Genomic DNA, 15,833 nt, shown 5'->3' on the forward strand with positions numbered 1-15,833 from the left:
GTGCTCAGGGATGGGTGGACAACGACATTTTTTTAACTACTAGAAAGAGTTTTTTTAAATAGTCTATTTTAATGTAATTAAATAAAGATGGCTATATTCCCCCCCCACCCTCCCAGCCTGAGCAATCCTGGGACCGTAGCCCCAGGGCCAGGCTGTCCTGCCTGCCCCCCCAGCCTGTCCCCCCCCCTCAGCCCAGATGCGCTTCCTATTTATTACCTCTTTGTTTTCTTGCTGGCAAGAAATGACTGACGAGGGAGGCGGGCGCCTGGCCCGCTGTGCACTGAAGGGATGGGAGCCGCTGGGAAGCAAAGTTCATCGGTCCAATAAACCACGCTTCGGGTTTGATGCGGTTGCCTCTTCTTTCTGGGGGGGGTCTTATAGGAAGAGGAGGGGGTTATGGTGTGGGTTGGGTGGTGGATGGACGGACAGACAGGCAAAGCAGACCCTATGTCCATGGAAAAGAGGCAGGAGAGGGTGCCTGGGGCAGGCTGCAGCCCCCCCAGCCCTCGGGCTCCCCTTGCTCACGCCTAAAGGATAAAGCTTTCGCCTGAACAGGGGCTTGAACCCTGGACCCTCAGATTAAAAGTCTGATGCTCTCCCAACTGAGCTATCCAGGCTCACGTTTGGGATTTTGGGTGATGCTCAGAACAGCCCCGTGAGCCCCCCGTGTCCCTGTGCCAGCAGGGGGATGAGGTGGGGACTCGCTGCTCCCACCAGGCTGTCCCCAGAGCCCCTCTCCCTGCCCCTGTCCCGGGACACTGTGGGATGCCTGAGGGCAGCCATGGGACCCCTGAGAGAGACGGGGCGAGCACAACCCGAGGCACTGTGCTCGTGCAGCGGTCAGTGCTCTGCGCTGTGGCCGCAGCGACCTCGGTTCGACTCCGAGTCGCAGCAGTGGCTTTGCAGAGACCCAGAGCAGCGCCCACGTCCCACATCGCCCATTTTGCTCTCCGAAATGTTCCTCTGTGTGCCCACAACTGGGTGCTTGGGTGGACATGGGCACCTCAGTGAGGTGCTGGAGGGTCTGGAGCCTCCCTGCTTTTTGGGAGAGGAGGCACTGAGGGGAGCACTGAGGGGAAGCCATGAGGGGAGGCTCTGAGGGGAAACCATGAAGGGAAGCCATGAGGGGAGCCCGGCGCCATTGCCGCGCGCTCCGTTTTTGCCTCACGCTTCTCATCGAGCCGCCCTCATTAAGCAGCTAATTGCCTCCCTGAGATTTTGAGAGGATTTGAAGAGAAAAAAGGGAGAGGAGGCGCTGTGAGGAGGCGGCGCTCTCTCCCCGCCGCCCTTTCGGGCCCTCGGCAGCCACCGTCGCGGGGCCGTGAGGCGGCAGCGAGATGGCGGCGGGCGGCGACCCCGCGGCGGCTTTCGTGGCGTGGTGCGGGGCGGCCGGCGTGAGGCTGAGCCCCAAGGTGCGGCCTGAGGGGACCGGCAGGGGGACATTGGGGGTGTCGGGGGTGTCCCCTGCCCTGCTGACGGCTCTCCTCTCGCCGCAGGTGCGCCTGAGCCGGCAGGGCACGGTGTCGGGCTACGGGCTGGTGGCCGGCGAGGAGCTGGCGGCGGGGGAGCTGCTGGTGGCCGTGCCTCGCCCCGCGCTGCTCTCCCAGCACACCTGTGGCATCCGTGGGCTGCTGAGGGACGGTGAGCACCGGGGGGGGCCCCAAAGTGTCCCTAAAGTGTCCCCAAGGTGTCCCCGGGGTGGCCCCAGGGTGCTGGTTCTGCCCGCAGGATGAGTCCGTCCCCCGTCCCCCCCCCCCCCCCGGTTCTAAGGGCTTGGGGGTAGAGCAAATGGAGGAAATCTGCCTTTAACCTGCTTTATTTTCTCTGTCATCGCTCCGTGCATAGCTCAGGACGCTCTGCAGAGCCAGTCCGGGTGGGTGCCGCTCCTGCTGGCCCTGCTCTACGAGTACACGGCCAGCAGCTCCCCGTGGAGGCCCTATTTTGCTCTCTGGGAGGACTTCAGGAGCTTGGATCACCCCATGTTCTGGTAAGGGGGCACAGGGGGATGTGGGGTGGCCCCTTGGGACAGTGCAGTGATAGGGGTGCAGCCCCAGAGCCTTGGGGGTAGAGGTGGTGCTGGTGGGAGACTCCATCTCCACTCATTTAGCCCTGTGCCAGGAGCCTGAGGGATGCTCCAGACCCTACCTGTAACAGCAATCAGGACTCCAGAGAACAGGGGGAAGCTTAATTCCCTTTCCTTTATCAATTCCCTTTCCTTTAGGGGAAGGAGTTTACAGACCTTTCTTGCTGAAGCCGCTCTTTTCTTTGCACCAGGCCTGAAGAAGAAAGGAGCAGGCTGCTGCAGGGCACTGGCATCCCTGAAGCAGTAGACAAGGACCTGGCTAACATCCAGCTGGAGTACAGCTCCATCGTCCTGCCTTTCATGCAGGCCCACCCCGACGTCTTTGACCCCAAGGTGCACACGCTGGAGTTGTACAAGCAGCTGGTGGCGTTTGTCATGGCTTACAGGTGAGGAGGGAGGGCTTTGTGCTGACAGAGGAGACAAAAAGCAAATTGTAGGATGAGGGGATGGTGAATGATCACAGGCTGCATTATTTAAAAGGTTGCAGTTGCACAGGAGTGCAATGGTAAGCTGGATCCCTGTATTGGAAGATGTAAAACAGTCCTGTCTTCATGTCCCTTGTCTTAGTTTTCAGGAACCTTTGGACGAGGAAGACGAAGATGAGAAGGGACCCAATCCTCCCATGATGGTACCCGTAGCAGATATTTTGAATCACGTGGCCAACCACAACGCCAACCTGGAATATGCTCCTGTGAGTGGGAAGCTCTTGTACTGGGCCCCATCCCAGAGTTGAGGCTTTGTTTGTGCAAGGTTTGCTCACTGACTCCACAGCAGCACTACTCACCTGCCAGGGCAGCTCCCTCAGAAAGAAGAAGCTATTTTGCTTGACATAAGCAGCTGCTGCTTGCCTTGCCTTAGCCAGGACAACCTTAGGGTCAGCTGAGCCTCTCTGAAGACACTTTTGCTGTAGGACAGGAGCTGAAGCTTGTTTTTCTCGTTGCCTGCTATTGTGCACACAAGGTAGCTTTTTCCCTAAGATTATAGGTAAGAGATTGCACATACCTGAATCACCTTCCTGGGAACGGCGCTGCTGAGGGAAAACCCAACACCCGTGCTCAAGAACCACCCTCTTTCATGACTGAACCTCTCCCCTCTCTGCTTGCAGAAGTGTTTGCGCATGGTGACAACACGGCCCATCAGCAAAGGGCAAGAAATCTTCAACACCTATGGGCAGATGGCCAACTGGCAGCTCCTGCACATGTACGGCTTCGCGGAGCCCTATCCGGGCAACACCAACGACACGGCCGACATCCAGATGGTGACGGTGCGCAGGGCAGCGATGCAGCGTGAGTGGCACGGGGGGAAAGGGGTGGAGCAGGGGTGGCTCCTGTTAAGTAGTGATGAAACAAAATGGGGCTTGAGGATAAAGGGAAGATGAGGCTGTTCTGTAGAATTTCAAGAGCTGGGGCTGTGCCTTTTGCTGCCTTCTGTTTCCCCTTCACCACTGCAAAGTGAGTTGGCTGTTGCAGCTCTGCTGCCTTCCAAACAGGTGCCAAAAACGAAGCACAGCGGCAACTGGTCTCGGAGCAGTGGGACTTCTTGTGCCAGCTGGAGATGGTGGGGGAGGAAGGCGCCTTCGTGGTTGGCTGGGATGAGGTGCTGACAGAGGAAGAGCTGTCTGTGACCCTGAAGGTAAGCAACACTACGCGGCTGCCAGGTGGTCAGAGCTACGCTAGGAACAGCACGGACACTGCGGCTGCTTGAACAGCGTGCAAAAGGGTGAAATGAAGGCAGACAAGCATGGGAAGGGATTTTGGTCCTAATAGTTTGTGGGAAAGGAATTCGCAGGTGGCTTTGTGCTGTTTCACACATCCGTGAATTAGAAAAAATGAGGAAATAAGCAGTAGAACCAAAACTTGAGCAAAGTTGAGATAAATTAACTTGGGTACAGTGTTAAATATGAGCTTTGGGCAGTGGCTAATTGCTGGCTGGCTCAAGGCACGCGCCTGAGGGTCTCTAATCAATTTTATGACTGATTTGGGCATGTGGACAGCACATGGGGCTACGGGGAAAGTATATGTAGTGGAGAAGGATGGCAATAAAGGCCTTCTGTTCAAGAGCCATCAGGTGTCCATGTCTTTCATCCCTTCCATAGTCCTGTGTGGGAAGGGGTAGGGGTGTAGCTGTCCAGCTGCCAGGCTTCCCATGGCTCTGTTACCGTCCTTCCCTGGAGCAGCCACCTGCATTTACTTGCATGCTACCCTCAAGCAGCTCTGTAGGGTTGTTAGCTTTGTAGGCAGCAGCTGAGGTTTGTGATTTGGAAGCTCTTTTAATCATGGAATCATAAAATGGTTTGGGATGGAAGGGACCTTAAAGATGATCTGGTTCCAAGCCCCCTGCCATGTGCAGGGCTGCTATTTAAGCTGGTTTTACTTGTACTGCAGCCAAGGAACAATTCACCTGCTCCCTGTGGCCCCGAGACTGCAGTTCTCTGGGGAGGAAAGCCTGACACACCCACGGTGCCACTAACCTGTCTCTTTGCCTGGGTCATTTCAGGTGCTGTGCATGTCAGAAGAAGAATTCAAGGAATATAAGGAACAGGATGGCTGGGAAGATGACAGTGAGGAAGAGGAAAGCTCCACTCTTTCTAACGAAGCTCTCTCCAGACTTAAACCCCCTTGCAAGAAACTCCTTTATGACAGTGTGCTGCTGACCCTGGAGTCCTACAGGTCAGACCTGAAAGCAGACCAGGACTTGCTAAAAAAGGAAGCTTATGAGAAACTGAGTCAAAGGGAGCAGCAAGCTTTGCATGTACGCTATGGACAGAAAAGGATCTTGCATCAGCTGCTAGAGCTGGTACGCTGAAAGCCTCACTGCCCCTGGAAGTGAACTGCCTGCAACTGTGCTCGTAGAGGGAAGGGCAGCCTTCAGCCTTCCCTTCTACAGCAGAGAGAATGGATGCCAAGATTGAATATGGACCCACTTGATCCTCACAGTTTGTGGCTTTTCAGCTACCTCTACATAAAGATAAAAAAAAAAAAATCTTGTACAATAATAGCATTATTGGGTGGCCTTATCTTACAGGGAAAGCTGTGGAGCGCAACTACTGTCTTTTTCTGGAGAACTTAAAATCCAGATCTGGTTGTTTAATGGTTGCTTAAGGGAGACAGACATACACCATCATAATAAAAAGTGAATTCCCTCATTCAGCATCCCAGGTTTAAAGCAAGAACTGTGCCTTGTCCAGATGAACAGGGCAGAAAGAAATCTAGCTGGTAGGTTCAGACTAGGGATGCTAACAAACAACTCTTCACACATAATTTCTTAACACTGAGCATTTTACAAGTACGAGCCCATCTATCTCTGTTTTCTGTAAGGCAGAATGTTTCCTTTTACTTCTGTAAAAAGCACTCCTGTAAGGGCTTGAGAAGACTCCATGTAGGAGGGTCACAGGTCTGCAGCTGCTGTAGGTGAAGCATTTGATACCCGCACTCCAGCTGATGCAGTCCCTGAGCTCAGGCTCTGCTGAGGGAACATTTCTTACCCAGTGCAGTCTACTTCAGCAGAGTGCAAAACCCCAGCTAGAAGAGATCTTTGCTGCTGCTGTTACTGCAAACTAGCAAACCCCAGACTGTATCCCTGGGTGTACAGGTCAGCTACATCCCGAACTGCACTGCTGGGGGGCAGGGTGTTTTAACGTGACCCAGGGTGCTTCCCCCCACCCCTTTTACAGTGGTACAAGGCAGTGGCTGTTCAGAGTCCCAGGCTTGGCTCTTCACACAGCAGGCTACGTTTCAAACTAGGCACACAGTGAACAGAAAGCCTTAAGTTTGTCAACATGAGTACGTTCTACCCAGTCTCTGCTGGCAAGGACCCCAATAATCCCTGTGGAGTGACACCAGCAGTATTTGACAGTACCAGCTGCAGGATCCTTACCTGATAAGAGGATATGAGATGTAGTTGCCTCTATCCTACCAGCCTGTAGGTAGGAAATTAACTTCCTGTAATGCAGGGTGGGATCTTGGCCGAGTCCTCTCTACCTTCTGCTCTTTTATACCAGCCTAACAGTTCTTAAGGCCAGAAGGGAACTAGCCATGTACAGCAGCATTAGTACAGAACCAGAGAGACCTTTGAGCTTCAGCACAGCCAGTGTTAGGAGCCAGTAGGACAAGCCAAGAAGCTCTGCATACGGTTTGGTGAAGTGGCAGAGAAACCCCACCAAATTTGGGCTAAAACTGGTTACTGATAATTCACTGTATTCTAACCAGGAGGGGAGAACAAGCTAGGAGTTCCAATGCCGTAAGAAAATGATTCAACCTTTAAAATGCCCAATTTCAGCAAAACTGCTGACCTGCCAAACGAAGGCCAGGGAAGTGTAGGAACTGGTAAGCAACTACTCCTTTAAGTTCTTGAGCCACAGTCCACCTGCATATTTGGCTCCTTGGTCCCTTGGATCTCATTTTCTCTGGGTGCAGCAAAAGCACAGACAGGGAGAATCCCTTAAAGCTCAGCAGGGAATCCTGACCTCTCTGCCCATGTAAAGAAGGAAGCAATGAATCCCTTTTCCTAGTATCTGCTAGGTTGTATGGTACAGGCTACAGGGAACATTAGCAGAGCATTAGCAGTGCTAAAGCTACCTATTCTTACAGGTTGAGCGAGCTAAACTAGCAAGCTTGCACATATGCCTGCTGAAAGAAGCATCTTATCAGTGAGCAAATAATTAGAAACTAAGCTGGTGTGCTACCTTCGCTCTGTGTCCCTCCACTGCAGTCTCCTTTCCAGCCCAACTTTGTCAGAGATGAACTCATGAACTCACAACTACGGCGTCTCCATTTCCACACAGCTCCTGTGCCCTTCCCTTTTGCACTTCAAAACGAGGCCCTGTCTACGCGTAACATTTTCCCTCTCGCCTCGATCCTAGAAGCAAACCCAGTTAGTTACTCTTGCTAGGCACTGCCCAAAATACTCTGGGAAGTTGCAAATTTTGGATGGGTGGAAACAGACTTTGAAAGACATCAACTGGCCAGGTAGGATGGAACTGGAGAGAATAAGCACAGGGGCACGTGCTGCATGTCATGACTTTAATGTGTAACTACAGTATGCATACATACAAGAAGTGGGAGAACTAAAGCCCAAGAACTAGAAAGGCTACAAAATACAACACATGGACCAATACTTTACAAAACATTCAAAATCCTTACAAAATGGGCTGTATTGGTCCTTTTTTTCTTTGCTTTTGTTTTTTTTTTTGCGTGTTTTTTTCTTTTTTTTTAAACAAACTTATACTGTGTGGTCACAGGGTAGGGAAAGGTCTAGATTTATTCCCCCCCCTCCAAAATTTACAAGTGTCAGGAGGAAAAAAAAAAAAAAGCTATAGGCCTGGTCTCTGGTTTCTTTACTAAAAACAGCTGACCCTCTCCCAAAGGGCCTGAGGTGTGTCTTCAACAGAAAGGAGGTGTTCTCTGACTGCCACACCACTTGCTGTCTGTCAGCATTTGATGGGGTGGGGGGGAAAAGAAAAGCTGAACCTCAAATCCCTCCCTCACCCTTCCCCCTAACTCCATAATATTCCCATATTCCAAACGTATCCACCTTTTTTTTTTGTAAAACAACTTAGTGATTTAAAGGTCCCCCATCCACATAAAGAAAAAATAAGTTACATAATAATATAACTGGCTTTTCAATATTCTTTGGGAGTCTGGGAATGTCAGGACAAGGAGGTCTGCCCCAGACAAGTGCTTGGCATCAGCAGCTGCCCCTTTATTACAAGCTGGACAGGCACCAGTTACCCACCTGCCTTTTACACAATTTGCACAAACCCAAAAGTCCAGACAAATGTTTCTGTTCCTTGTATTTACACTAGTTCAAAATGATATTCACAGCATCTTCTGAATTTTGGCCAAAAGTCAAAAAACTTGTTTCAAACTTTGGAACGTGCCCACACAGACTTTCACCCAGGATCTGTTGCATGTAACCCAATCGAGGGAGCTGGGAAGGTCGGGAAGAGCCTTACAGATTCTTCTGTCGGTCGATGGGACGGGGACCTCCAGGCCGGCACGCTTACCGCACGAGATGCAGCTCACCTAACTGGCACCCGTCCCTTCCATCACTTGCTGGGCCTGCTTCTGCCCCATGCAGCACTGTGCAACCGACTGGAACAACCTGAGCACGGAAGCAGAGCATCATTAGGTGCCTGAAGGGTATTTGTCCCTGCAATCTGACACGCTGCCACGTCCATCGCCATCATAGGTGCACAAACTCACACTGCATGTGAATTAGCAAGCCCTGAGCTGGGCTAAGAGGCCAGGATCTGATCTAGAGTGCTGCTACATCACAGAAATGCAATGCTCTCAGCTCAATCCCCATTAGGATACAGAGGAACAGTGTTTGAACAGTGCTGGCATTATAGAGCAGGCTGCTCTGAACCCTCTGTACTGAGGCTGGCGGCAGCCCTGTTCCCAGTTCCACAATCTTTTAAAAGCATCTCCAATGTCTCCTCCCTTTGCAAGCTAAAAATTCACTGTGGAACAAACTTCCACACACACAAGACAAGAAAAACTTAGGCATCTCACAGTAGCCTGCTCTTGACTTCCAGTAATCCCTTTACATTCTGCTCTCAGGTTGTGTTTCCTCCTATTACAGCAGCAAAGGGTGCTTCCACTACAAAGCATCAGAAGCTCAAGGTACAGCTCAACCCCTGCTTCAGATATATTGTTCTAGTCGTTTTGTTGTTAAGTTATACTCACTTCTCAATTTCTGGAGCACAGTGAACAAATTCGTGGTTCCAGAATTTAAACGCTGGATTTTTTATCAGCTCAATGAAAGTAATAAGGAGACCCCAGGGATGAGGCCTATTTACAATCAGTCGTTCCAAGAGAACCCTGGAATCCAAAAACAAGAACAGTTAGACCAAGACAGAACTGAAATACACAAGGAAGGAAAGCGGGAAGCTGAATTCCCTCTCACCTAGTGATCTGCTCCTGGATAGCCTCAGTGTTGGCCTCTGCAAACAGGTAAAGCATGGTGCAACTGAAGTAGTGGGTGTGACTGTTGGGATATCGCAGCTGGTTGGCGATTGCATTCAAGAAGAGGTACCGACCTGCAGAGGAGGAACAGCAACTATCAGTGGTTTTGCTTACACACCACACACACACTAAAACAACTCACGGGCTTAAGGTTAAGGTTTCTGAGCCTGCTCTATACAGGTTCAAGAAACAAGAACAACTAAAGAACACTATCAACCTGCACTGGTGGGGCAGTAAGAATTCCATTCCTCTTTGTTCTCTCATTCTCTTGCACACTTTCAACATTTGGCTTTAATGTTGCTCTCATATTCAGAGTTCAGTGTTCTAATGTAGCACTACTTACTGTGAATCCACAAGCAGCTATATGAAATCTTCAGCGTTTCCCACAGCTCAAACAAGCCGCTGTTAAATTAGAAATGACATTAACTACAAGTATTCCCAGCTCACCTTCAGTGTCCAGGTCTACAGCCAAATTCTGGAAGATGTCCATGTGCGCTGAGTGGGTAATGGTGCTCATGGACGGTGTGCTGCCTTTGTTGTGGATGTGCGCAATAGCTTGAGTACCTACGTAGAGCACCAGTGCATTAATCAGCTGGATGTTGTAGCGGTTGCCAGGTTCATTTGATACCTAATAGGAAAGATACAAAAAGCATTAACGTTTTATGTTCCTTCAGTAACCCACGGTACAGCATGTACAACAACAGCACCCAGACTATCCTGGCTATACAGAAGACAACATAGTCAGATGCCCACAAATTCAATCTGGCATTTTCCCTTTTGCAATACAGCGGTTATACATTCAAAAGCGCCCAAGTGTTGACAGACTTGACATAGAATTTTTGCACTCCCTACTTGGAAGAAAAAGATTTGGGGGAAGGCAATCTGAATTCACTAGCCGTGCCACAGACTGCCTCAGATACACACTGCTTGTGTGAATTGAAGTAATTTTCTAAGGAAGTCTGACCTCATTCCTGAATTCTGTTGTAAGCCATACCTCGTGATGTGTTAAATGCATGGAGTTGGCTAAAAGCTCTGAGCTAGGCTTCAGCTAATTTGTCTTTTCTGCACCCCCAAAGCATTATCATGCAGATCCACAGACTTCAAGGACTAATGACCACTTGGAGTAAGAATTTAATTAGTTTCTAAACCAGACTGCAATTGAGTTAAAGAAAGCTGAATATCAGACAATGCCTGTGTAAACAGCTCTGGAATCATGTGATGCAAGCCACAGAATTCTTTATCACTCAGTGGTAGGGGACAAAAGCAAGCTTGATACAATCAACTCTGACTAAATTCTTCTCTAAGATTTGCGAGGTTGTGCACTAGAAACACAGCAGGCAGAACAGTCAGAGCTTTAGATAACCTCACTATAAGCATTTGGCAGCTCACAGAGATAAAACCAACTTCTCTTAAATTAGATCATTTTAGGGTTCCTAAAGTCAACACTCCTGTTTTCTTAAGTTGCCCCTTGATGAAACTGCTTAACTGACTTAACCTTGCTGGGAGGCTGGGGAAAGAAATACTCGGTGAATGGCATTTTCAGAGGCTTTTCTACTGTTTGGAACGCATGCTTGCTACACACTGACATAATCCCTGCAAGGAAGGAAGGTGACTCAGCCAACGAGATCATTTGTCTCACACTACTCATTAAATCCAGCATCCTCAGAACCAAGACACTCACTTGTAAGTTGCTGCGCAAGTCAGACAGAAAAGTAACTGGAGAACGGGTTTTGAGATAGGAATCCAAATCTTTCTTGAACTGTGGCGGCATCACTCCAGTGAAATTGGTGAGTATTCGTGGAGCAATATTAATTTCACTTAACATGTCCACCTGTTAAGAGAAAAGCCAGTCAGCTGAAGCATAAACAATTTGTAAAGGAACAAATTATAGCACATAAGTGCTATTACATCAGCTACTGCTGGTGATAGCTTTTTCCTATGAGCAGGAGCTTTAGATAACCTCACTATAAGCAAGCTTATTAGATGACTATATGGGAAGAGAGAGTGGAAGACTGAAGAATTCAAGCGGGAAGGCCACGGGGGTGTTCAGTCACTGCCTTTCAAGTCTCCCTCATCTACACTCAAGGCGGTTTGGTAGTTGAAAAAAGTACAAAACAACCCTGTTGGTCAGGAAGAGCCACCTTCAGTCTCAGCAAGAGCTAGCTGAAGGAGTGTTCCTGCTTTGCTCCCATTAGCCTGCATCACTCAAAGACAAAAAACCGGGCAATTTCAAAGCAGTGTGAGAAAGTTCATGCTGCCACAATCATTCCATGATTGGGAGACTGGCGTACGCCCAAACATTTAATTGCATTAACACTTCTCAAAATCTCTCCTCATTATGCAAGAGGCTTGCTTCAGAACAGTATTTTATCTCATTATTTTAAGATATGACAGCATCTGTTTCTCATTAAAAAGTACTTCTGATTAGTGCTTGGACACAGTAACTCTTTAACAATTACTGAACTGAACTACAGCCCCCCCACATCCTGCAGAGCATGAACTCTTCAACACATGCTGAACAGAACTGAGACAAGAACTATAAGCTGGACTTTCAAACAAAGCTGCAAAGACTGCTTAAGTAGTCTGTTTTCCAGTGACAAACGAGATGGTGAAATGATAAAGATGCCCTAGCTCCAAGACCACATGCCAAGTCAGACCTAGGGGCATGGAGTCAGTCTCCCTTCAGAAAAGGAAAAGCCCCCCCCGTCTTCCATACAAAAGCTTGGTTCTCATTGATACACTTCTCAGGCTGAATCTGCACAGATTTTGCAGAAAAGTTAAGTATCTTCTGTTACGAGTGAAGCCAAGCCAGCAGAGGGAGGCTTTATGCTTCCAACTGCAACAAGTTTCGTACCACTGTTCTACAGGATGAGGGCTGCATCCGCCTCTGCATGGAAACTGTAAAACATTGAGCATTACAAACATAACTGAAACCTACGTGCTTTAAAAAATGCATTTCTGCCAGCTGCTATGTGGCTTACATTGCGAATGGCTGCATTAATTCAAGTATCAGTTAAACTGTTAAAAGAAGTGTTCACAGCCTGTGCCAAAATAACTGGATAAAAAGAATTTGGAGCATAAAAGTTTCCCGTTACTAACCTCATGAAAATAAATCCTACCTTTAGATTGGGGGTGAAAGGGTCTGGAAGCCTCATGTTCCGTGGGAAGGCACTCAGGATCAGATTCCTTAGCTGAATACAGTTGGGTGGGATCACATCACAGAACCCATAGTGGTAGTCACAAAGAAATTCTGGGAAATCATGCAACAAGACCAGCAACACACGCAGAGTGCCCTGCAAAACCAAATAGAGTGGCTATAAAAGAGGTTCCTAATTGCTGAAACTGCCCAAGAGCTTGCAAAATCATCTGTGTCATACAGTTAACATTAACAGAAAGACACCAATCTAGGCAGGTAGCCTGTTTCTGTCCCATGACAGATCTGTATTTAACTAAGAAATACTCCATGAAAGAACAGTAAATGCTATTTTGCTAGCAGAGTATGTTTTCCATTCCAATTCAACTCTGTTTTCAGACTTTGGTTGGAAATAGCATCTATTAGCTGATATATATTTTTTACCTTGTAAAGAATTTGCATAGGTTTGGTGAGTTCCACGTTTCTAAGGAAAGGAGCCAAGTACTTGAAAAGATCGATCAGTAACTGGGCATACATAGGCCAACCCTGTCAAGAAAAAAAACAGCAGGTAGTAAATGTGCAACAAAGAACAACCATTTTTAAGCTCAAAGCCATAATTAGGTTGGTGTTCATATCAGCCTGGACCCCAAGTTAAGTCCTAGTGCTAGTTCTATCAGTGACAACAGCACTGCTCATTTCAAGGAGCTCAGCTGCACGCAACATGCTATGGGTGCTTCCCAAACACTCAACACATCATACTGAGATGACAGTATGCAGTCTAGACTACAGAGCTCTTCCAGACCTGACAGTCACGTTTATTAAATTCCAATCACCCTCTACTCAATACTTTATTGACATACAACCTCTCCTCCATGCAGTTAGGTTACTGTGAATGTGGAAGACAACAAAAACAGAACAGCCATGCTAGTGCACTTCAAGAGATGTGAAACAGCATCACACCAGATAGGCATCCTTCTGCGTGAGCTTTTTAATTCAGAAAAGATAAACTGCAGCCACACCTTCTGCTGTGGTGTATGTGCCAGCATTCTTGCAATAAATATCCGGTGGGAGATCAGTTCCAGCCAGGCATAAACAAAACCTGGAGCTTTTGTAGGCCTCAGGATGTGAAATGTGTTACTGAAAGAAAAGTTAGAGCAGGTTAGAAGTGCACAGCAATAAGATTGCTTTTCATAACATTGAGAGAAAACAAACACAGCCCTAAAAGCAAGGCATTTTAGCATCTTGGTTTTACCAGTGATTTTCCTTAAAAACAAGCAAGTGGACAGTCTATAGGAGAACCAGTTATTCTGAATGTGATTAAGCCACCACAAAGGAACAGTCAAGATCAGCCTTCAGGTGAAAAATCTTCACCCTACCAGGAAAAAATGAGCACTCTGGCCACTCTCAAATACGTACCAGAAAGCTGTGAGTGTCTGGAAGTTGATGGTTTCCAGCACATGCTCAGGAGCATTTAATTCCAACAGCAACATGATGAAGATGCGATGGTAAGGAAGCTGCTGAAACTCACTCTGCCGAACATCGTGGTCTTGCAGAAGAACTCCCACCACAATACCAAGGACCTGAAGAGATCAACATATTTCAGTGGCAATGGCAAGAATTACTTTTTGGGTCATGTCACACAAATGCTCAAGAGTTGGACTTGATGATCCTTAAGGGTCCCTTCCAACTCAGGATATTCTATGATTCTATGAAATGCTTTAACCATCAGAAGAAATCAGTTCTAATAAAAAGCACAAATTCCAGTTCCAAGTTAATACTACAGTCCATATCAACAGCCCCCAAGCACTATACGGTGCTGTTGTGTAGATCACAGCAATTGATTGAGCACTGCTGAAAGGTCTTTGCTACCTACGACCACCTAGCTATAAGCCAAATAGTGTAGAAGTATATAGGGAAGGCCCTCAAAAATAAAATAAAAAAGGCAGGATCCAGGAAATTACCAACATCAAACCACACTTCCTAATGGCTCAGAACATCAGCTCAAGACCTCAGTAGCTGACTTTTCCATTTCAAAGTACAAAGGTGACTTTCAGGTTTGATAGAAATCTTTGTGAATGAGAAAGCAACTTGGCATCCCAATATTCCACCCCATTTATCAGTTCAGTAACCAACACATACAAGTCCTCATCTGGTATTTTATCAGTAGCCCATGTTAAGTCTACACTTCCATCAGCAAAGGCAAACACCATTATGCATTTTAACTGCAAGGACAACAAAAACGGTTCACAACCTTGTTCAGGAGGTTGATCTTTGTAACGGTGTTGGTTGCCTCTCCAGAGTGCTTCACCAGCAGTGCAATAAGTCGCACAAAGGCATCCAGATTGTGGTAGCACTTGGCTCGAATCATAGTGGGGTTGGCAGCAGGGTTGTGCTGTTGCTCAGCCTGAGCACGATAGCTGATTTCAACACACATTTCAGTACAAAGACGGAAAAAGCGGGTGATCAGGTCATCCGTTTTCAGGATTCCTTGCTGGTGCATCTATCAGGGAAAGGAAAAACCCTCAGAACCATAAATGCAACAAATTCATTTTACAAATTATTTCAAACAACAAATGCTTGACATGACACCCACCTTACCCGGATAATTAATTTTTACCACGCTCTCATGTGCTAAGTAAGTAGCGAGCCATCTCCACTACTCTTCCCCAAGCTGAAGGTTTTCAACACAACTTGGTGGTGGCACCACAACTCTAGCAGAGACATTTACTCCCAAATACTCTTTTGATCCTAAATCTTTTCCCTCAGCAGCAGAGCTGAGAAGCCTGCTTCAGTATCAGTTCTGCTACCAGCACTCAACCTTGCACGAAGCAGGTACGAGGCAGCAGCAGTTTGGTCGGCCAGGCCTCGAGGAGCCTACGCAGAGGTAACAAGCTGTGGGAAGGGCAGACTTTGGCTAGCTGCTCAGTAACCATCGTGCTGTCAGGTAGCAACACTCTGGAGGAGCTAACTGCATCTGGATAACAAGCTTTCCTTATATAACATGAAGAGAATGGCTGGGTATGGTCGCTTTTTTTTTTGGCCCTTTTTCAGGGATTGTTTTTTAATAATACACATCAAAAGAGACCTGTTACCCACAGCATTAAAGCCATCAAAATTAAACCAAAACTGAACTACAGGAAGCCTCCGGGTTTTGTGTAAAGCATCTCGCTTCCGAACTCCTACTGCACAAACATGAAGCTATATGAACAGCACAATCAGAGAATTTCTAATATTTCTGGGGAAGCTTTTTTTTTTTAATTAATAAAAGGCAATTCATATATTTGCCTTGAAAGCTGTATGCTCCTTCTTGCCCTAAGAGCTAATGGAAAGAAAGCAATCTGGCTCCTCTAAGAGGTGTTAAGTCATTTATGTCCAGTAATAAAACTTCGTTTAATGCAGTTATTACAAAACACTTCTTTAAAACACACATCTGTCACCTGCAAGGAAAAACATTATAAATACTGCAGTTTCATATATTTTGGTTAAACTTACAGAAGGGAAGCAGACAAATATGGCAGAAGAGTGAAGCAGGGCAAAAGTGCACTGAGTATTATGACTATACTATATTGAAGTATAGTTTGAGCATACTTTATGGTACAGAAACAGGTAAAAATGAAATGGGACCTAGGACCTAACAGAGGAAAAATTTAAG

At 47.4% G+C, this 15,833-nt stretch overlaps 2 protein-coding genes and 1 non-coding gene across 13 annotated transcripts in view; 1 reads left to right on the forward strand and 2 right to left on the reverse strand.

Moving 5' to 3' along the window:
* Positions 1-400: 400 nt before the first annotated feature.
* SETD6 (SET domain containing 6, protein lysine methyltransferase) lies at positions 401-5,215 on the forward strand. Its single transcript, XM_038185287.2, has 8 exons — positions 401-1,412; positions 1,497-1,641; positions 1,846-1,987; positions 2,275-2,469; positions 2,651-2,774; positions 3,189-3,369; positions 3,573-3,715; positions 4,580-5,215. The coding sequence occupies exons 1-8, from the start codon at positions 1,338-1,340 to the stop codon at positions 4,886-4,888; spliced, it is 1,314 nt and encodes a 437-aa protein (XP_038041215.1). The 5' UTR covers positions 401-1,337; the 3' UTR covers positions 4,889-5,215.
* TRNAK-UUU (transfer RNA lysine (anticodon UUU)) lies at positions 545-617 on the reverse strand. The gene has a single exon. It is a non-coding gene; the product is annotated as a tRNA-Lys (tRNA).
* Positions 5,216-7,090: 1,875 nt separating the features above from the next.
* The window catches only part of CNOT1 (CCR4-NOT transcription complex subunit 1), a 58,396-nt gene continuing 49,653 nt past the window's right edge, over positions 7,091-15,833 (reverse strand). For all 11 annotated transcript variants that reach the window (XM_072044010.1, XM_005025668.6, XM_027466698.3 and 8 more), the window contains exons 40-49: positions 14,433-14,681; positions 13,598-13,761; positions 13,201-13,318; positions 12,626-12,727; positions 12,168-12,341; positions 10,730-10,879; positions 9,496-9,676; positions 8,990-9,122; positions 8,770-8,904; positions 7,091-8,185 (exon numbers count right to left, since the gene is read on the reverse strand). In XM_072044010.1, coding sequence (XP_071900111.1) covers positions 8,107-8,185; positions 8,770-8,904; positions 8,990-9,122; positions 9,496-9,676; positions 10,730-10,879; positions 12,168-12,341; positions 12,626-12,727; positions 13,201-13,318; positions 13,598-13,761; positions 14,433-14,681 — 1,485 coding nt within the window. In that variant the 3' untranslated portion in view covers positions 7,091-8,106. The remainder of the gene's footprint in view (positions 8,186-8,769; positions 8,905-8,989; positions 9,123-9,495; positions 9,677-10,729; positions 10,880-12,167; positions 12,342-12,625; positions 12,728-13,200; positions 13,319-13,597; positions 13,762-14,432; positions 14,682-15,833) is intronic.

Source organism: Anas platyrhynchos, chromosome 12 (genome assembly GCF_047663525.1).
Source record: "Anas platyrhynchos isolate ZD024472 breed Pekin duck chromosome 12, IASCAAS_PekinDuck_T2T, whole genome shotgun sequence".
Lineage (NCBI taxonomy): Eukaryota > Metazoa > Chordata > Aves > Anseriformes > Anatidae > Anas > Anas platyrhynchos.